Here is a 22,104-nt window from a genome sequence, read left to right as displayed (position 1 = left end):
ACTGTGGAATTCTGGGAGTTGAAGTCCACACATAGTAAAGTGGCGAAATTAAAAAACAAACAAACACGCTGTCTGAGAAGCTAATTTCTTTTTTCCCAGCTGTAAATTTTGCCTCCAAAGTCTATGTCTGAGCTACAGGCCAATCTGGTTCAACTTGGGTTAAATTCAGCTGCATATAAAGCAAGGTCTGAGCAGCATCAGCATCTCTGTCCCTAAGGCTGCAGATTATTCCCCACCCCCCAGGTTTTCTCTCCCAATCCAATTTACTTCCAAAATTACTAAAATGTTACTAACAAGTTGGCATGAAAGTGACATGAGGAGAGAACTGAGAGGAAATAAACGTCATGGCTCATGGGCCTAATTTACCTCAGAGCCTAGCTTTACCCATCTCATTTGCCTCATAGCAGAATGTCTGGTGAGGAAGCAATAGAGGTGTGAGGAGGGGGAACCTGGCATGCCATTCTGAGCTCCTTTGTGATTAAAAAAAATGTAACTTTTAAACGGAAGCTAAAGGAAGGCGCCCTTTGTGAGCTTTACACTTCCAACTTTAATTCTGAGGCAAGACCCTCCGATAAGAGTTGGCATCCATAGAGAAAATCTTTATTAAAATGTGTTCTAGAAGGAGGAGGATCACATATAACTTTTATACCAGGGTGTTGTTTTTTTCAGTTGCACTTTAAACAATATATTATTTCTATATTTATTAGGGTTTATTAATTTATTGCAGATTTAGACAGAAAAATGTAGCCTATGATGGAAATGAACAACATTTTTATGTGTATATGATGTACAATTATATAATAGATATATTGCATTATTATCTATGTATATACCAGTGGTGGGTTTCAAAAAATTTTGGAACCTCTTCTGTAGGTGTGGCCTGCTTTCCAGGTCCACTGGTGGAACCTCTTCTAACCGGTTCAGTAGATTTGACGAATTCAATTCAATTCAATTCAATTTATTAGATTTATTAGATTTATAAATATGAGCATGATAGTGTAGAATAATCATATCCAAGGACGAGTGGTAGATTTCAAAAAATTTTGGAACCTCTTCTGTAGGTGTGGCCTGCTTTCCAGGTCCACTGGTGGAACCTCTTCTAACCGGTTCAGTAGATTTGACGAATTCAATTCAATTCAATTCAATTTATTAGATTTATTAGATTTATAAATATGAGCATGATAGTGTAGAATAATCATATCCAAGGACGAGTGGTAGATTTCAAAAAAATTTGGAACCTCTTCTGTAGGTGTGGCCTGCTTTCCGGTCCACTGGTGGAACCTCTTCTAACCAGTTCGGTAGATTTGATGAACCGGTTCTACCTAATAGGTGCGAACTGGTAGGAACCCACCTCTGGTATATACATACACAAACATCATCTATGTACACACACACAATTATAATACAGGAGTGTAATTTGAAGATGATTAGATAAGTTATACAATGCACCATAATAAAATTAACTGTAAACATATTAATTTTATTACATTGGTATATCCTGCTTTTATTGTTACTGCTATTGTTAATTGGGACTTTATCTTGCAAACAGTACAATGGCCCATGGGTTTTAGTCTTTAATTGGCCAGACTATGTTACCTTGCTTTCTAGCTGTTAGATTGCCTCCTGTAAATATTAAAGTTAAAACATATACTAAATATATAGTGTTTGAGGACTGTCTTAATCTATTATCAACATTCATAATTACAGTGAACTGAAAGTGAAAGAAGGTTTTTTTAAAAAAATTTCACAAATTATGTTGCAAAAAGTTTGGTAATCTTTTTCTCCTTTTGAATCTTCTACTTGGAAAAGATTGAAATCAATGCTGATTCAAATATCAGACCACTGTAGTGGTGAGTGGTATATTTATTTTTGAATGAAATTCATCTTAGTTAATGTATTTGAGCAATCTCCTTAACCCCCACTAGGCTAGCATAATATAGTAAACATTAAAAACTCATAAAATAATTAGCTTATTTATGCTTTTTAGCAGTATTGAATTATTTCTGCAGCACTGACTGAATTCTATTAGTTCTATTTTCACAATGAAATCTGTAGAAGACCAAGTTGTACAAGAAGAACTAGGATGCCAAGATGAAGAGGTATGGAAGTATATTTGTTTCAGTAATAATTTTCAATGTAAACTATCTCTTGAGAAAATCCCATACAAGAAATGTAATAAAATGGATAGTTTATCTACAAATAATAAATATATATCTATGTTTATATTGTCATTACTTATCAGCATCAAAAGAATAAGAGTACCGTAGTTGGCAGCAGGCAGGTGACCTCAGCTAAGAACAAAAAGTTAAACAGGATTGGACTTGGTAGCTGAGGAGCAGAGGGAGAACTGGTAGTGGCGGCGGCGGGAGGCTCCATCTACCCGCCCGGATGCTTCTGCACAGAAGCATCGCGCACAAGCGCATGAGCAAACCGGTAGTAAAATAAATTGAAACCCACCACTGCTGAGGAGGCATCAGAACTGTAGACTAATTAAAAACTTGTGACTTGGATGGGAAGAAACAGGATGAGCCTAAAGTCAAATAAGATGGAGTTTGCATTTATTCATCAAGATTGTCAATTAGTTCCTGTGTTTCCTTTGGATGGGGTGACTGTCCTAAGCAGAATATTGTATAACTTGGATGTTCTCCTTGATTCACAGTTACTATTAAATATATGTAAGATATACTTTACCTTTTCCACATGTAATTAGATAGATTAAGGATTTAAAAATATCAAAATGTATCATGTGGATGAGTCTTTTAGGAAAAGTGATCAAGAAAGTGATGGCATTGCAACTGTGGAGGATCCTGGAGGAAACAAATTATCTGGATCCTTTTCAGTCATGTTTCAGGCCCAGAAACAGACCTGAAACTGCATTGGTCACACTCATGGATGATGTCTGATGGGAGAAAGATGGTGGCAGTGCTTCTATCCTTGCTCTCCTTTCCTCTCAGCAGTTTTCAATACCTTTGACCATGGTGTCCTTTTGGGCCATCTTGAGGAGTTAGGTTAGGCGGCACAGTTTTGTGCTGTTTCCCCTCCCTCCAATGCCAGTCCCAACTGGTGTTGATAGGAAATGAAAAGTCCAGCTCATGGCCCCTTTGTGGTGTGCTACAGGGCTTGGTGCTCCTTTTCAACATCTACATGAGATGACTGGGTGAGATCATCCATCTCCATGGAATGAGATATTACTAATATGCTGGTGATACCAAATTATATACCTCCATTGTCCATTCCTGATTAAATGAGTTCTGTAGTGGATGTCCTTTCACAATGCCTGGATGCTGTGGAGGTCTGGCTAGGTAACAACAAACTTTAACTGTACCATAAGATAGTGGATGGTCTCTTCTGTTCCTAGGAGTTTATCATATCTGGTCATTGCCCCAGTCAGACCCAGTGCATAATTTGAGGGTCTTCTTGGACTCATGACTCCTGCTCAAAAGTAGGTGGCAGCCATGGCCAGGAGGCCCTTTGCCCAACTCCACATTGTGCACCAGCCCTTTCTTGGACAGGAAAGCTCTATGTTCAGTCACTTATGTCCTGGTCATCTCCCGATTGGATACTGCAATGTCCTCTACATGGGTCTATTTCTGAAGAGTATTTGGAAGTTTCACTGGTGCAGAGTGTGGCTATACGGGCCAAATTGGGTGCCCAAAGGAGGACACATACTATATAACACCCTTGCTCCATGAACTGCATTGGATACCAATTTTCTTCTGGGTCCAATTCAGGTGTCGGTCATCACTTATAAAGTATCAAATTACCTACAGAACTGGTTTCCCCCCATCTCATCAGCCTGTCTCACTCAATCAGGCAGAGAAGATACACTCCAGGCTCTGTCAGTCAAAGAATTTTGATTGGTGGGGTCTAGAAAGAGAGTCTTCTTGCCCCCGCTTTATAGAACATCCTTTCCCCAGAAGTGAGGAAAGCACTCCCCCCCCCAGTATCTTGTAGCCTTGACTGTGGGGGCTAGCTAGTCACATGATAAATCCTCTCACATACCTATAATAACCATCTTGGGATGGCTATTTTAGGATTTTTCTTTTCCTCTTTTTGGTGTTTATCATTCTATAATTTCAAACATTTTAAACATAATTTACATTTTTATACAAGGTTTTATTTATTGGTTATATCCTGTCTTCAGGGAGATGGGCAGTTTAAAAGTATGAATATAAATAAGTAAATAAATATAATAACCAATATTCTGTTCTCATGTTGCAGGAATCATTTTTCCAGGACATTGATCTGTTACAGAAGCATGGAATTGTAAGTACATTCAGGGATTAAATTACAATACTATAACAACAGTAAAAATAGATGTTTTCTCAATGGATTTAAACTCTTTTGATACACTTAAACATAATTCTATCTTTCTGTCTTTTATTATTTACACTTATATTTATTCTAATACTTTTTTTCTATCTGTGCTAAAAGGAGAAGATTGTGCATATGTGTGTTTTATCTGTATTTTTATGAAAGTGTGAGAGAGAATGGCTGGCGTGAGAAAGAATACTTGACATAAATAAATATTGTAAAGGAAACATGTTTATTTCCTTCATAGAATGTAGCAGATATTAAGAAACTGAAATCAGTAGGAATTTGCACAATCAAGGGGATTCAGATGACAACTAAGCGGGCATTATGTAATGTGAAGGGACTTTCGGAAGCCAAAGTAGAGAAGATAAAAGAAGCAGCCAACAAACTTATAGTAAGAAAAAATAATCCCACTAGATTTCCTTTATCGTTATTTCCTATAGGAAACCTGAGAATGTATAGGTAGTCCTCAACTTTAGTGTATGTGATTCACTAAACTTAAATATACCACATTTTCTAGGCAAGTATTTCATTCTACATTCTGGTTTTGTTTTTATTTTTATTTTCTCTTTTCTCCCTCCTCAGAAAACTAGCAAAAAACACTAAGATTTGACACTGTCTTGCATTGTATTATACATATACATATGTATTTACATATACCGTATGTATGTACATATACATACATGTATTTAAATATAAAATGGGTTTTCCATCCAGCTCACTATAAGGAAACTCTGGGTGTCCTACAATATTAAATTAAAACCATTAATGTATATATAAATATATAGACTTATATTAAAAATTATAATAAAATACAAATTATAACTAAAAATGAGAAGGGAAGAAAATATATGAGAGGGAGGTAGGAACTACTATTCATTAATCAACCACCTCCAGTGTGAAATTCCCTATCAGGGCTCCAAGCCAACAGGCAGAACCAGGTCTTCAGGGTCTTACAGAAAGTCAAGAGGGCGGGAGACAATACAACCTCAGGGGGCAAAATGTTCCAAAGGACTGGGGCCACAGCAGAGAAGGCTCTTCTCCTGGACCCTGGTAGCAGAATTCCTTAATTGTTGGGGTGGACTGCTGGCATGGGTGGGGTGGACCTGTCCCATAGGGATGAGATGATTCCTCAGCTAATCTGCCATGCAGGGCTTTATAGGTAATAATCAATACTTTGAATTGCACCCTGTAACAAACCACTAGCCAGTGCAATACTCAGAACAGTGGTGTAACATGGGTCACTTTAAGGGCCCCAAGGATTGGACACACCGCCCCATTCTGCACCAGTTGAAGCTTTCAAATGCTTTTCAAGGGTAGCCCCATATAGAGGACATTGCAGTAGTCTAAGCATGAGATGACTAGGGCTTGAATGACACCTAATCCAGGAAAGACTGCAGCTGATGCACAACCCAAAGTTGTATTCTAGCCATGGCTAGAAGATTCTTGAGTCCAGGAGACACCCTCCCCACAAATTGCAGACCATGTCTGTCTCCCATCCAAACCTAAAGCAAAGTCTCACATCTTTTAGTCTGTGTACTCAGTCATTTGGTCTTGCCATAGTTCACCCAAAACCTGTTGTTCTTCAGGCTCCCATAGCCTCCAGCAATCATATTTTTTTCCTGTTCTTCCCATTTAACATGTTTCTTAAACCAAATAGTTTATGAAGAAATTGGATTTTGCAAATCAATAACTAATTGTTTCAAAGTAATTTGGATTCAGTCTTCCTCAGATCCTGCTCTGCCTCAGTCACCTTACAAATCAATCCAATTCAGTTAGGAACTCTGCCATATCTAATACAGATCCTTAATTTACTTTACCACATGTTTTGATAGTTTGCTGCATGGAATCAAGCCTTGCAATGTCTAGTCAAAGTAAACAAATGGTGAAAACATAGAGTAAATCTAAATTCATTAATTCAGCTCAGGAATCTGAAATGATCTTGTAAACAGAATATAACTATAAAAAGTTATTGCTTTTTACAAAATAAGCATTAACTACTTTAATGAGATTTTTAAATTCAAGAGCTGCTCAAGATACATTTGGAAATATACCCCACTACGTATTATGCAAATTACACTGAATAACATATTCAGAACTTCAGCTAGTCCTTGACTTATAACCACAGTTAAGACCAAAATTTCTGTTGTTAGCAACATAGTTGTTAAGTTGCATAAGGGCTCTTCTAGCCACAATATCATCTACTCTTTGAACAGGAGTTATGAGTCCAGGAGGACTCCCAAGTTGCATACTGGATGTGTCTGGGATAATGCAATTCTATACATATTTAGTGATTATAAACAATTTTATGACCTTTCTTGCCACAGTTGTTAAGTGAATCACTGCAGTTGTTAACTTAGTAACACAGATGTTAAGTGAATTTGGCTTTCCTATGACTTGGCATGTTGGAAGATTGCAAAAGGTGATTACATGATCCTGGGACACTGCTTCCATCATAAATGTGAGTCAGTTGTCAAACATCCGAATTTTAATCATGACCATAGAGATTCTGCAATGGTCATTAAATGTGAAAAACTGTCATTAGTCACTTTTTTCAATGCCATTGTAACTTTGAACAGTCACTAAAACTGTTGTAGATCAAGGGCAACCTGTTCACCAATATCACTATTCCATAGTTAGGAGTTTTATATTAGTATTATATAATTGTTTGCTCTTACTACTAGTATTATTTGTTCAGTGTACAAAGCAATTTACAAATATTAAAGACAAATAACGTCAAGACATATTAAATAGTTTCATTTTTTCCCTCCCAGGAACCAGGGTTTCTGACTGCTTTTGAGTATAGTGAGAAGCGAAAGATGGTATTCCATATTACCACTGGAAGCCAGGAATTTGAGTTAGTAAACTGACAACCCCATACCCCTACTTTTTTCATTTCCTTCATGCTCAAGTTTTTATTTTTTATTATTTTATTATTCAGTTTTTATTTTTATTTTATTTAGTTTTTAATATTTTGATTTTAATTTAGTTTCAGCTAACTATCTATGCTGCCCCACTCACTCACACTCACATGTCAGTGTGGTTTATGGAGGGTTTTATTTGTCTTCCCCCAGCAGTTCTCTTCACCCAGCTTTAGAACCATCCCAACCGAAGCCAGCCATGCGCAAGCCTAGATTAATTCCCCAGGCAATGGCCAATTAGTCCACAACACAAATAGCAAACTGCTCAAACATTAAGTCCAAAAATGAACATAAAGCCCCCAGGTAAAACTTAAAGTACATCCATGCTAGCTGATGGGTTATGGATATTCAGAGCCCCAGGAAACATGAACGAGCATGTAGCTACGACCCACACACATTGCTTTCAGCAATGCCTCCCTCTGCCTGCCATGCTAAATAGCTCCCGGTGCAGCCCATCGAGAGGGGCAAGGCCTCCATTTCTCTGCCCTGCGTGCTCTGAGATTCACCATGACAGACAGTTCCTCCCACTCTTCTTCACTGATCTGCAAGCTGTCCCCAGTCAAAGCCTTTTCTGATGGCAGTTCATGGTCAGGGAATTATCTCATTCTCCCTGGAGCTGGCTTCTGAGGAAGCATTGGAGTCGTTGTCCAAAGGAGACATCACACTATCTTTATTGCCTTAGCAGTACCATAATTAAGCATTTAACATAACATAGCATTTAATGTAATCTAATCCCAGAGATTATACTTTCTATTAGGTAAAAGAATTTTTTTTTAGAGAATGGGCCAAATAGTGCTTGTTAAGGGACAAATTATTTTAAAATTAATTAAATTAATATATAGCATATTCTATAAACAACTGACAATCACTAGATTGTAATGGGTCACAAGTTTAGTAAATTTAAATGGTTGCTTTGGTTTATAAATAAACTTCTGAAAAAAACCCAAAAGAGAATATTTTGATTAATTACTCTTCTTTATATTTCCATCTTTTGCAATATCATATATCAAGTAAATAATTGATTTTACTACTATCTCCTGATATTGTTAAAGTTACATTTTAGTATTTTTCATTTTAAGCAATACATTATTCCTAGATAATTTAGCACCCTAGATATTCTATCAGCTCCCATTCTGTCAGATACAAGCAACCAGAGCCGCATGTGAACAGTCAATTAAGTGTTTTATTTCTCAAGCCTATAAACAGCCTATTGCATCTGGGTGAGACTAGATAAGGTTCAATGGCATTCGAGGGATGTGTGTCAGACTTTGCTTTCTTGAGCCCATGTAGGAATTCCAAACTAATTTCTTGTTTGTCTCCTGGCTTGACCAGTCCCAGTCCTATACATTCCATGATTTTAAGTTTTTTCTTCTTCTTTCCAGTAAACTCCTAGGTGGTGGGATTGAAAGCATGGCTATCACAGAAGCCTTTGGAGGTTAGTGAACATATGGGGGAATAATTCCCTAAAGCTATAGGAATTAGAAATATATTGAACAGGCACTATATTTTCATTTGTTTGTCAATATTTTAAAGTCATAGTCTTTTTTGAACTGGAAAGAGCTATACCTTTTTTGTATTTTCGGGCCTACTATATATGTAAGTAAAATGTATCAGATTGTAGTATATCTAGATCAGTTTTCTTAGTGTGATACCATTCAGGCTGGGTAGAATTCCCTGAAAATATTCAGGTTTTGAATTTCCATGGTAGTCATTCCAGAGCATCTTTAGCATGCCTAACTGGGAAATCTGCATTAAACCCATTATTAAAATTACTAAATGCCATCTTAATAATATATAAATATTTTTAAAGTATTTGAAATCTGTATCACTGCATAAATGTTGTTTCTAGTTGAAGTGAATGGAACCTCAAGTAGATAGTAGGTAGGTAGCCACTAAGTAGGCCACACCAGAAAATCAACTTCACAGGACAACTAAAGTTATACTATAGTGACAGAATCTTGCAATCTTCTTTTTTATACACCAGTGAATCAGGAGGATTGTCTATATCATTCCTGAATACTAACTTCTTCCTCAGCCTTCCAGAAGATTTCAATTCTATCTCCATATTTCTATAAAAATATCTCCCTCACAGAAGTGTCTCTTCTGAGTGGTTTTCATATCAATTTCATTGGATAATGGAGTTCTGCATATTATCATGATACGTGACCCATCAAAACCGCGGTCCACAAAAGCACGCTCGACGAAAGCGCGTACGTGACATCATCACAGCGCGACGAAAAAAATTAAAAATTGAAATAAAATTAAAGCAAGCCGATTCACATAAAGGTAAGGGTTAGGTTTAGGGTTAGGGTTAGGTTAAGGGTTAGGGTTAGGTTTAGAGCGTTAGGGTTACGTTTAGCGTTAGGTTAAGGGTTAGCGTTAGGTTTAGCGTTAGGTTAAGGGTTAGGTTTAGGGTTAGGGTTAGGGTTAGGTTAAGGGTTAGGGTTAGGGTTAGGGTTAGGGTTAGGGTTAGGTTTGGGGGGGTTAGGGTAAGGTTTTCGCTTTAATTTTACATTTATCGATCACAGCGCGATGTTTTCGTCGCGCTGTGATGACGTCACGTACGCGCTTTCATCGAGCACGCTTTTGTCTACCGCGGTTTTGTGGTGGAACCATCATGATATACAATTGATCCTTCCATTATGTGAGAATATAAATATTTTTATATCAATATATAAACCTTTATAAAAGGGAATTCATCTGAACACTGGAGCTTTTGTGCCAGTAAACTGATATGATTTCAAAGAAGTAGTTGTGTTAGTCTTTGAAACGAAAACAATAAAGAAACTTTCGACTAATTAGCTGATCTATTGTTGCATGACTGACTTCCCTTCTTTACAATTTTTAAATTTTTGTTTTTATAGAATTCCGAACAGGCAAAACCCAACTTTCGCATACTCTTTGTGGTATGTATCAAATAATAATTATATTCAAAACTGCATGTTCAATATGCAAAAATATGTTGATAGCATTTAAAATCACATATATATGATGTATGAACATTCTAAATATTAAACTAGATGGAGAATTAGCTTTCTTCTCTTCACTGGTGGATTGTGTTTTTCACTTGGTGAAAAATAATAATCCTGCCTTCAGCCCCATAGCCTTCAGCCCCCATAGCCTTTCTGACTCCCTAGTATCAAAGCAAGTCCCTAGATGCTGCATTACAAAGAAATTAGTTATACTGTATATTTAAACAACCATATTCAGAGGGGAAGAACTATAAGAATTGCCTTCTAGTCTTCCTCTGGGCAGGTTTCTTAGCAATATCCTCTACTTGAAGGTATTTCCCAAAATCATTGCAACAGAAGAAGTACATTAAATGCACAGGCTCCAAGCTTTCTTATCAGAATCTCCATGGTAGTGGAAAGAAGAGCAGCCAGGCTAAGCAGATAATACCAGTGGTGGATTGCCAATTTTTTACTACCAGTTCGGGTGCATTCGCATGTTCTGCATGTGCAGAAGCATCTGGGCGGGTGGACAGAGTCTCCTGCCACCATAGTACCAGTTCTCCCGATCCAGGCCAAACCGGGAGCAACCCACCTTTGGATTATACTGTGTATGCAGCTGGCATGTTATCAAGTCAGAATACTTCATATGTTCTATCTGACAAGGAAGAGGATGAACGATCAGCAAATGAAGATGAAACTTCTTCCATTGTGTCTGATAGCATCCATTTTATGGCAGCCTCAGATTTTTCAATTTTACTATATTGTACAAGATAGGTGTGGAGGAAATAGTACCTGGACCACTAGAATATTCTCAGCTTCATTCAGGGCTGCAGCAATATTTCCATTCCCTTCTAATCTGCAAATATTTATTTGTACAGAATTTAAGGCAAAATACAATATACAAGAAAAAAAAATACAAATAGACAGCCAATATAAAATACAATAACAAAAACAAATCTATTCTGACCATCATTAGTTCCCATTTCACCTTGAGAAATGCCACTTCTAAAATGATTTTATAATAAGTTAAACACTTTCATTTTGATCTTTACTCACCTAATTAACATAATAGTATGGAGCTTTTGATACAGAGGCTGATAGAAAAAGGGGGATTGAATGTAAAATCATTCATTGTTTTGACAGTAATACATTGATTTTGGACATTTGAAAATTTGTTACTATTATTATTCATTTTAGTGACAGCCCAACTTCCAGGAGCAGATGGATATACAGGAGGGAAGATTATTTTCATTGACACAGAAAACACATTGTATCCTGAATATATTGTGTCGACTGAACAGGATGAAAGGATTTCAAAGGATTTCCTATACAGTATTAATAATACATTTTAAATTTGAGCTTATGGTACAACATAAACAGAAGAGACATTTAATGTCCAGAGGGAAGAAACTGAAAGCAAATTAAACAAATTTACCACATGCAAGGAGAGATCTTCTCATTTGCCACTCCTTTGCAATGTGTCTTAATGCTTACTTGGATACATGTTGTTCTCATAATTTGCCAAACACAAGCACTTTCACCATGAGGTTTTCAGTCTGGAGCTCATGGCGAACATCTTTATGTTGTCAATCAAGTTGAATCCAAAGTTGTGAAAACAGCCTGTCAACTAATTTGCTTCCCTAAGCTAGGCTGGAGGTTGCATGCTAGGATTTGAGAAGTAGGAGATATAGGAGAAGTCACTAAAATGGGGACATAGTTCATAAACACAGGAGGAATGTGATGGAATGTGAATTTAATTTGTCCTTCAAGTGAGGTCAAATACAAATAGATTTTTAGATTGTAAGTTTTGGAAATTTGCATTGCATCAACACTGGTTTGCAAGTAACATCTGGCAATCAAAAGAGCATAGTTACTAAAAGGGGAAAATTAGCAACTGGAAGTGCTCAGTTTTTAGGAGATATTTTAGGAGATATGGGCAATATATCTGAGAACTGAATTAAAAATCAGATACCTTAACTAAGAAACATTCCAGTCGTCCAGACCGCCTCCGTGACATTGCTGATCGCTTCAATGCAGATCATGAGGCAGTTCTTGACAACGTCTTGTATGCACGGGCTTATACTAGTAAGATTGGAACAAGATGGCATTGGAATCCTGCTCATTTTAAGAATGAACAATTATGCATCAAGGGATTATCACTGGAATTATATCTATTTTTCAATTTGTGTTTCTGTTTTGAATATACTCAGGATAATTTTCACATAAGATTGAGTTATCTGAACATATTATCTGTCAGTTTATTTCTCCTCCCCAAAGAAATATTTATATTGCCTTCCCTTTAAATCATATCACTGCACTATATGAATTCTGTACAGTGGGGTTTGTTTATAACACACAAGAGACTGTTTTCTTAAGGAAATTCATGTAATAAAGGTGTTTTTTTCTTTTTCTAATACAGTGTTCTGTATAAACACTCTTTTAAATGTTTAACTGAATTTTATTTTAAAACCCTTTTTAAAAACCTCCAGTGATGAAGCACCCACAACTTCTTATGGCAAGCTGTTCTACTGGTTAATTGTCCTCAGAAAGTTTCTCCTTAAGTCTAGGTGGCTTCTCTCCTTGATTAGTTTCCATCCATTGGTTCCTGTCCTGCCTTCTGGCGCTTTGGAAAATAAGTTGACCCCCTCCTCTTTGTGGCAACCTCTCAAGTACAGGAATACTGTTATGTTGTTCGCCCTCGTCCTTCTTTTCTCTAGACTAGCCAAACTCAAACCCTGCAACCGTTCTTCATATGTTTTCGTCTACAGGCCTTTAATCATCTTAGTTGCTCTTCTTTGCACTTTTTCCTCAACATCTTTTTTGTAATGTGGTGATCAAAACTGGATGCAGTATTCTAGGTGTGGCCTTACTAAGGCTTAGATTAGCTTTCATTAAGTAAATAAATGAATAAATTAGGAAAGTCACATCAAATATTTGAACATGACATTACAGATGACTTCTATATGGAAATATTGCAGAATTATAAGTAAAATTTATAATTAAGTATATAAACATTAATGTGACCTCATCTATAAATGAATATTAATTATCATACTTTGCAGAATTTTCAAGAGAGGATTTCAAATATTTATGAATTATTTAGCTTCTTTTGGAATTATTTTAAAGTAACGTTTTAAAAATTGCAACATAAATATACTAAAATTTAGTTATGTCAGTTGCAACAAGAGCTCAACCACTATACATCTAGGTCTACCTAGCAAGTGCTTCTTTTTTTCTCATTTAAAGCAAGTATTATTATTACTATTTCCTCTTTGGTAGGTGAGCATCAAATGGAACTACTTGATTATGTTGCTGGCAAATTCCATGAGGAACCTGGCATCTTCAAACTACTGGTATATATTTTATAGTCCTGTTTATTATGTGCTTCAATTCTTTTAATTAAAATGTTATTCTTTTAAATTTATTCTCATGAGCAAATGTCTTTTTGACATTTAATGTACAGATAATAGATTCCATTATGGCACTGTTTCGTGTGGATTTTAGTGGTCGTGGAGAATTAGCTGAAAGGCAACAGAAACTTGCTCAGATGCTTTCAAGACTTCAGAAAATATCAGAAGGTGGGATAAAGTAACAAAAAGCTTGTTAGATTAAACACATGATTTTATATAAACTGTTTTCTCTTTTGAAAATCCTAGTGAGATTGAAAAACATAAGGGATGGAATCTTTTTAGTAATACTATATATAGTATAGTATATATACTATACGGCTGTTTCTTAACTATATATAGTTAAGAAACAGCCGAGATCTCACATTGCTCCTGGAAGCACCAAGCCTGAAGTAGCCTGAAGATGACGAATGAGACTTCGTCGAAACGTCGCCAAGACATCTCCAATTTTACGCGGGAGAAAACCCGAATAACTAGAGACCTACATACTAACACCCACAAAAACTTCAGAAAACGTGTGTGTGTGTGTGTGTGTGTGTGTTTGTTTGTTAACAAAAAGGCAACAGTAAAAAAAAATATTGGGTTTCTGCCTGGATGGTCTCTTGTGACGAGCCGAAGGACAGAGAATGGAAGTAGTGATCTTCCTCCCATATTTGGGCATACCAGGGGTTGTAAAACTCTTATATATGTGTGTGTTGTGTGTGTGTGTGTGTGTGTGTGTGTGTTATATTTGTGCTGATAAATAAATAAAGGGAGACTAGTATAGATCTATTTCAAGCTATTTAGCTCTCATCAGCTAGCCATACGCTTAATGGGTTTCTGTCTGGTTCCTCCCATATTTGGGCATACCGGGGGTTGTGACTTTAAATATATATTTATATATTACTACTGGCTTCAGCACATGCGCAGAAGCATCTGGGCAGTTGGACGGATCCACCCGTCACCACTACTACTGGTTCGCCCAATCCGGCCCGAACCGGGAGCAGCCCATCTCTGATTTGTACTCCACAAAAGGATGCTTTTAATTAGACTTACAGAACACCTTTAAATTTGGTTTTAATGATCTGGTTTAACGTGATACTGCTGGTTATTTTAAACTAGTATTTCCCAATCTTAGTTACTATCAGATATGTATATTTCAACTGAAATAATTCTCAGCAATAGGAAATTTAAAGATTTGATGTCCACATAACTGAAAGTTAGAAAAATTTCCATAATACTATTTTATTTCTCCATTAGGGTTATTAAAACTGATCTTCATGCTTTTTCAATATTGTGGAGAGTATTATAGGCATAGTTTATTAGAAATGCTTTAACAAAAGATTGTGAAAAGAATACTAGCAGAATATTTTCTCTCTCTCTCTTTATGTCTATTCCATCTTTTGGCCTAATTTTCTTACTGTAGAATATAATGTGGCTGTGTTTGTGACTAACCAAATGACCTCTGATCCTGGAGCAACTATGACGTAAGTACCGGTAAATTACTGGTGTTGTTCTTAAGTCACAGAAATAGGATTTCTTATATGATATTTTTAAATCACAGAGAAAGGTACTCTAGAGACCTAAAGAAGACTCAGTTTTATTTTGAACCATACTGATAAGGGATTCTAGGGAAATAGTTCATCTGAATGTAAGTTCAGATAGGAAAAATGAATGAAAGTCCAAGCTAGGTATGTAGTTTAAATGAGTCTTTATATTTTAAATGCATGTGTTAAAAAAGCATCTGGGAAAATGAGGTGAAAGTTACTGAGCAAAACTGAGCACAATGTAGCTATTTCTTGTGTTGTCTCATCTGGAGAAAAATCCTACTCTTAAAATTATTTTTTGCTTTTAGAGTGGAATTATAGGATTCTCAGATTAGACTAATTAATATTCTCCTTCAGTGATCCTTAGATGGACTGAGACTTACACAGTATCTTGTTTTCCCATTGTAGATTATACAGAGTTCACAGCAAGCTTGCTAATAGAGCTTACAACTGTGTGAAAAAGTCCTGCACAGTTTATGGTTTATGACTTTTTTGGATAGGCCGTTGATTTTATGATATTTTATGCTAACTGCTATGCAAATATTATTACCGTATATACTCGAGTATAGGCCGACCCGAATATAAGCCGAGGCACCTAATTTTACCACAAAAAACTGGAAAAGTTATTGACTCGAGTATAAGCCTAGGGTGGGAAATGCAGCAGCTACCGATAAATTTCAAAAATAAAAATAGATACCAATAATGCCATTGCCCATTGAATAACATATACAGCCTGCCTGTGCCCATTAAATATACAGTAGCCATTGTAAACATTTGCTCTGCATAACAAATTATTATCACACAATACCGGTGTATTCAATGAAATACTTCACTCACCTCATGATGCTGATGTCCCGCTATGATGATGATGTCCCGCCTCCTATGACACACGGCACAGTGATTCCTATCATTGGATCACTGTACCAGAGGAGGTGGGACATCGCTATGTGGCTGCTTGCCATAACAAGGAGGAGGTGGGACATCGTTGCAGAGCGGCAGGAGGGGGAGGAAGGGGAATCGTAAGATAGCCCTGCATTACATTAGAACGTGAGGAGGGGGGATGGTGCGGTGCACGCTGCGCGGCAAACTGACACAGAGGGAGGGGAAACTCAGGGGCACTGGGCCATTCACGAGCGTCACCCAGCGGCATGGCCCCGCCCCTTTTTCTCCTCCATTTCGGGCAAATTTTTCACTGACTCGAGTATAAGCCGAGGCGGCTTTTTTCAGCTCAAAAAGTGGGCTGAAAAACTAGGCTTATACTTGAGTATATACAGTATATTTAAATAAATACTGGTGGTTTTTAAGTGAAAAGCATAAGCTTTTTGCAATTTGGTGCTGTTTGGATGGGGATTGTGAATTTTCTTGCATGCTTACAATGCATGCTTACAATGACTATGAAAACAGATTAACTGATGCATACCCAGTGGCATACATGTTGCAATTACTAAGGCTGATGCTAGTGTTTTGTTAACATTTTTATTGTTTGTGGCCCTGAAAAGGACCATTTAGATAATCAAACATTTACTAATATGAAATTGGCCAGCCCTTATTGCTATCAGAAGGTGGCATTGCTTCAGCATAAGCTTTATAAGCCTTTGCACGTGATCTTTGGTGATAATGTAGTGCCAGGCTGCAATAATGGATTCAATCAGCTCCTGCTTGGTCTTTGGATGCTTCTTGCTTATTTCATAACCAATCTTGGTCCACAAGTTCTCAGTTGGGTTCAAATCCGGCCTCTGAGCTGGCCAATCCAGGAGTCGAACACCATGCTTCTTCATCCACTGCTGGATGGACTTGGCTCGGTGACAAGGAGCTTTGTCATCCTGGAAGTAAAAGTCCTTCCCTACAAGTTGCTGAGCTGAAGGAAGCATGGTCTTTTCCAGGATTTCAATATACTGCTTGGAATTCATAATTCCCTGCACAATTTGTATCCGACCAATACCAGAAGCAGTGATACAGTCCCAGATCATCATGTGCAATGGATGCTTTACAGATAGATTCAGGCAGTACAGCCTAAATTCTTCAACTGGAAATGTTCTGACATACTTATTGCACTGATTCCCAATCAAGTAGAAATTGCTCTCGTCACTGAAGATTACCTTGGCCCACTGTTTGTTGATCCACTTGGCATACTTCTTGGCCCACGCACATTGACGAGACTGGTGAGCATCTGTGAGCAAAGGTTTACTTTGAGCCCTGCAGCCTTTGAGCCCTCTGGCAAGCAGTCTGCGACGCACTGTGCTTGTGCACACTTTTATATCACATGTTTCACCCCAAATTCTTGTAACCTGAGGTGAGGTGAGCTTCCTGCCAGCCATTGAAATGCATTGCAGAGCCATTTTGTCGAGTTTCTTGGTCTTCCAGAGTGGAGCCTGTCATAACTGAACCAGTTATTTGGTTATTTTTCAACCACTCTGCTCACTGTGGTGCGATGGCGTTTCACTCTCTTGGCTATTTCTGTACAGGAGTAACCCTCTTCATGAAGCACAATGATGCAATGCCACTGCTCAGTATTGGTGAAAGCAAAAGCCTTCATCCTTGCCCACAGCCAGAGCTAAATTAAATTTCTCAATGCTTTTCATGCCGATTTATAGTCAGAGAGTATGACAACATTGATTGGCTCATAGATTTAGCCTCTGTGCATTTTGATTGGTCAGCCAAAGTTCGCAGCCGATTGGCTACTTTAGATCCTAACATTCTTGTTTGTTTTAGCACATAAACTCACTCAAAACCTTAAAAGCCTTTGGTTATATTAATAAAAATTATGCATCTCAATCCAACTACAGAAATTTCCATCAAAGTACTAATTTTGCATGGTTTCTATGAATGAAAAGTTGATTAAACATGTAAACAGGAAAGAATGTTGAGTCAAGAATTCATTTCTTTTTGTCAAGCATTAGCTCTGTTGTACGCATTCTCATTTGTATTCAGATTGTGCTATAAACTGAGGAATGACTGGTTATTATTTTTAAATGTAAGTTTATGCCCCTTTTTGTCCAACATCAATAAAGCCAGTGATCAGTAATATGTGGAGGAGAGGGGAAGAGTGAGAAATTGAGTACTTGGTATAGTGGTTAAACCATCAAACTGCAGGAACTTGTGCAGAAGTCCAACTCACCTGAAGGCATACAGACAAACACACAATAATTAAAAGAATGTTATTTTGTTAATATTGATGTTTCTCATGGCAAACTATATATCAATATTATTTCAAGATGTTCAGAAATTTAGCACCATATTTCCCACTTTGGATATAACAGCTCAGTCTTTATTTAATGTAGCTTTCAGGCTGATCCAAAGAAACCCATTGGAGGACATATCCTTGCTCATGCTTCTACAACAAGGATTAGTTTGCGGAAGGGAAGAGGAGAATTACGTATTGCCAAGATATATGATAGGTATTATAGAAATGGACTGGTACAGTACACTATACTTCAACATACTCTTATGTGATCATTGTGTCTTATTTGGGTTTTAGTTTTTAAACGAATGTGTAAAAATTAAGAAATATGACTAAATTACTTTAATATATCGTTACTTGTAACAGTACATTATAGTATACATTACAACATAGAATAGAATACATAGTTTAGAATAATATTTGGCCAAGTGTGATTAGACACACATGAAATTTATCTCCAGGGCAAAAGCTCTCAGGGTCTATGCAAAACAACAGAATAATCATAATGATACCAAGATCAAAATTATTATTCTTTTATACTTGACACTATCACTTCTTGTTTTATGACACGCACTTCTTTGTAACCCAATTCTATCAACTCTAACTTCTATATTGATAGCATGCTTCTGTCCAACTTGTAATATAGAAGTTAGAGTTGACGATGTCACAAGAAACATAAACATTTAGTGCCATAGAATTGGGTTACAAAAAACTGTGTATTATAAAACAAGAAGTGATAGTCTCAAATCATGGATTTATATATGTGTATGGAGATTTTCCGTTACCCAGGTTATTGTTGTCCCAAAGGCACTTTTTCTGAAGAGTTGAAGAAGCTTCTTGGATGAGGATCAAAATGTCTTCAAAGAAAAACTAGAAAGTCCAATTGCCTCTTGAAAAAGTCCCTGGATTGTTAAGCAGACAGATCAAAGAAGCTGTCTTTTGAGGCAGGATAGCCAGTTCTTTTCCATGTGCAGAATGGAATTTTAGTGCCTGATCTGAGCTTCTTTTCTCCAGCCCACTGCAAGAGTTGCCCTCACCTCCATGTATAGACAGGAACTGTCATTTCTCTAGCCCTTCATAGAAATCTCTCCCCCCTCCCCTCCCAATCAGTCTCACATATTAAGGGAACATCTTCCAGTAGTGGTAACAATTTGCAACTTTTCCTGCCAACTTCTCCATCTCCTTTCTGCACAAGCCAACAGGGAACCGCCTGAAATGCAGTCATATGGTAATTGGTGGCACGGCAGCAGTTGTAACTTTGAGGACAGGGTTAATATTATGGTTCCAAGTAACCCTGACAGACAGATCATAAATATCCTTTAAAAATGTTGTAACTTTACACAGTTACTAAATGATCTGTTGTAAGTCAAGGACCATCTGTAACAAGATATCCAAAATGACATGTGTAACAATTGCTTCTACAATGAGAAAAGCTAAATGAAAATTACATTATTTTTGAAGGTAAGTAACAGCAACTATAATATATAGGTTTATAAAATCTGGGCTGCAAAAATCCCACCACTATATAGGGATAAAATGATACAGAAGACTAACTTTTTGCTCCTATCTAGTTTTCTGGATTTCTGCAGCCAGTTCTATCATGCATAGTATCTCTCAATTTATTTACACAATTCCAAAAGGAAAGTAAAAGAATTAATTTTTATTTCTTTTTTTCAGTCCTGAAATGCCTGAAAATGAAGCCACATTTGCAATAACTGCTGGAGGAATAGGAGATGCCAAAGAGTAGGCTTATCTTAGTGATAAACAACTGAGAAACTCCCATCAAATTATATCAAATGTTATTTAGTTCCTAGTTACTTCTGTTTATATTCCAAATTTAGAAAAGTTAAAATTGAGAGGTAGAAATGATTGCTGGAAATGTTCTTATCTTTTGATATTGCTGAGCACATCTGCATTGTTCATAGGACAAGTCAATCATGTGTAATCATCCTTTTCATAACAGCACTAATTTTGTGCAGGATATTTCTAGGAGTTAGAATACTAATGCACTGCAGTTTCAAAAATCTGAAAAAAAGTCTAGAGATCAAAAGAATCATTTTTTATTTAAAACATCTCAAAATGCTTTACGAATCCTTAAACATTTTAAGGCCTTTTAGTGTACTAATTTTAGCTTTAACATATAGAATTACCGTAACTGAAAGTAATTAAAAAATATATAAATTTTGCAACTCTCTAGATAAGGAGTTTCTACGTAAAGTAGGCTGGAATTAAAATTGGAAATTGGTTTTACACAAGGAATATTCATTATTTGCAGTTTAAATATTTGTTTAATTGTAATTAAAATCCCTGTACATGTACTTCATGTAAAATCAAACAATTGCCCCTCTTTTTTTCTTTGAAAGCAAATGATACTGTCTATTCCATCTATGGATGTGTAAAATAAGTTTCACAAATCTAAGTAAATATCTTATAGCATATTCTTTTCCTGTTTTGTTAAAGCAATATTCATAAGTCGATGTGTTTTTCTTGAATACCGTCACTCATCAGAAAATAACACTGAACATTCTGAACATAAGTGGGAGTACTGGAAATACATAACCCTCCGGAATAGGTTATTTCTCTTTTTAGATTCAAACTAGCTGCTAACCCAGCATTGCCAGGTATTTATTTATAGGGAGAAAATGTCTGGACCAAACGTAACTTCTAATGTTGGATTTTCCCCCTTACTGGAGGGAACCCCCTTGTGGAGTACTGTGAAGCCGTTACCATGGCAACTCCACTGCGCTGTACAGTAGAAGCCATTTTAAGGCACTACAGGCTGAATCTTAACAGAATATATACACTGAAAGTTTTAGAAGTGTCTTACCCCCCACAAAATTGTTTCCAGAGGATAAGTACCAAGTTGCTTGAGGCGTTCCTGTCAAACGTTTTAGTCCGTAACAGTCACTGTCTTCGCATGTCCATACTGGCTAGACCAATGGCCAGTTGTACATACTGAGAAGGTATCGGTTTTCCTCCCCATCCCCAACCTCTTTTCACAGAGCATAAGTGAAAAACCACCCTTCTGCTTAAAAAAAAAAATCCTGCTTATGTACTACCATGTAATTGATAGGAAAGTCCATAGAGTGTGGCTACCATGGCATTCTGTGGCATTCCTATCTCACACCCTATTGTTAAGAAAGTTTCCAGGAAGATAAAGCCAGCATAAACTGCCAAGATAGGGTGTCAGCGCAGGGCATGAGAAATGAAAGGACTTCTGGAACAAGACGGTTAGATGTCCCAGGCTCAGTCCTCTTGTAGTAGAATGGCAACCACAATCAATCTATGTATCGTTCTAACGTAATAGCTTTCAGCTAGGAAAGTAAGCTGAACTGTAGGAAACAATTGTTTCTTTATTTTGAAACAAGGGGGTTAGTTATTGGGAAAACAATTATACGTTATAGATATTGGAACTATTTGTCTTATAAACATCACGCCTTTTCGTTCAATGCAGCTAATAAGAATGATTACTCCGCATATTGCAGAGTACACGTAACTCGCCAATTTCTACGCAAAACGGGCAGCTAGTTTTTCTACTCAAAATGTGGCGCTGAAGTAGGCGACGGCGACGGAAACGCTACGGACTCGCACTTCCGTATTTCACTGCTTTTAAGATTGCTAGCACTAAAATTTGCCGTAAATGTGTTTCGAGAATACATTAAAAATGGCTCTTCGTGTAGAGTTCTTAGATAGCTTACGGCGCAACCTAGTGAAATCTTCTTAAATCGCTCCTTTGAAGCGTGATCAGCGTACGCGATCACTGCTGGAGAATAAGCGTAGAGAAAGGCTTTCTCTTTCCTCGTT

The 22,104-nt window shown here is 37.0% G+C and overlaps 1 protein-coding gene across 1 annotated transcript; it reads left to right on the top strand.

The window, feature by feature from the left end:
• The first annotated feature begins 202 nt into the window (after positions 1–202).
• Positions 203–20,738, top strand: DMC1 (DNA meiotic recombinase 1). The gene is made up of 13 exons (XM_087723192.1): positions 203–2,099; positions 4,222–4,266; positions 4,562–4,708; positions 7,089–7,171; positions 8,618–8,670; positions 10,100–10,141; positions 11,384–11,456; positions 12,180–12,271; positions 13,466–13,539; positions 13,650–13,764; positions 14,999–15,059; positions 18,401–18,517; positions 19,978–20,738. Exons 1-13 carry the CDS (start codon positions 2,043–2,045, stop codon positions 20,045–20,047), a joined length of 1,029 nt encoding a protein of 342 aa, XP_087579318.1. The 5' UTR covers positions 203–2,042; the 3' UTR covers positions 20,048–20,738.
• The last annotated feature ends 1,366 nt before the right edge of the window (positions 20,739–22,104 follow it).

This window comes from Thamnophis sirtalis, unplaced genomic scaffold, assembly GCF_051295495.1.
Source record: "Thamnophis sirtalis isolate CommonGarterSnake01/CBP01778 unplaced genomic scaffold, rThaSir2_p1.2 scaffold_9, whole genome shotgun sequence".
Lineage (NCBI taxonomy): Eukaryota > Metazoa > Chordata > Lepidosauria > Squamata > Natricidae > Thamnophis > Thamnophis sirtalis.
Note: the sequence above shows the minus strand (reverse complement) of the source record. Positions and strands in the feature narration are given on the sequence as shown.

What these genes read in the sequence shown, in the direction of transcription:
- DMC1 (XM_087723192.1), top strand. Translation starts at nt 2,043, where the DNA reads ATGAAATCTGTAGAAGACCAAGTTGTACAAGAAGAACTAGGATGCCAA. An exon ending in AAGCAGCCAACAAACTTATA is followed by an intron (nt 4,709 to 7,088) that starts GTAAGAAAAAAT and finishes TTTCCCTCCCAG; the next exon opens with GAACCAGGGTTTCTGACTGC. An exon ending in ATTGACACAGAAAACACATT is followed by an intron (nt 11,457 to 12,179) that starts GTATCCTGAATA and finishes GAAACATTCCAG; the next exon opens with TCGTCCAGACCGCCTCCGTG.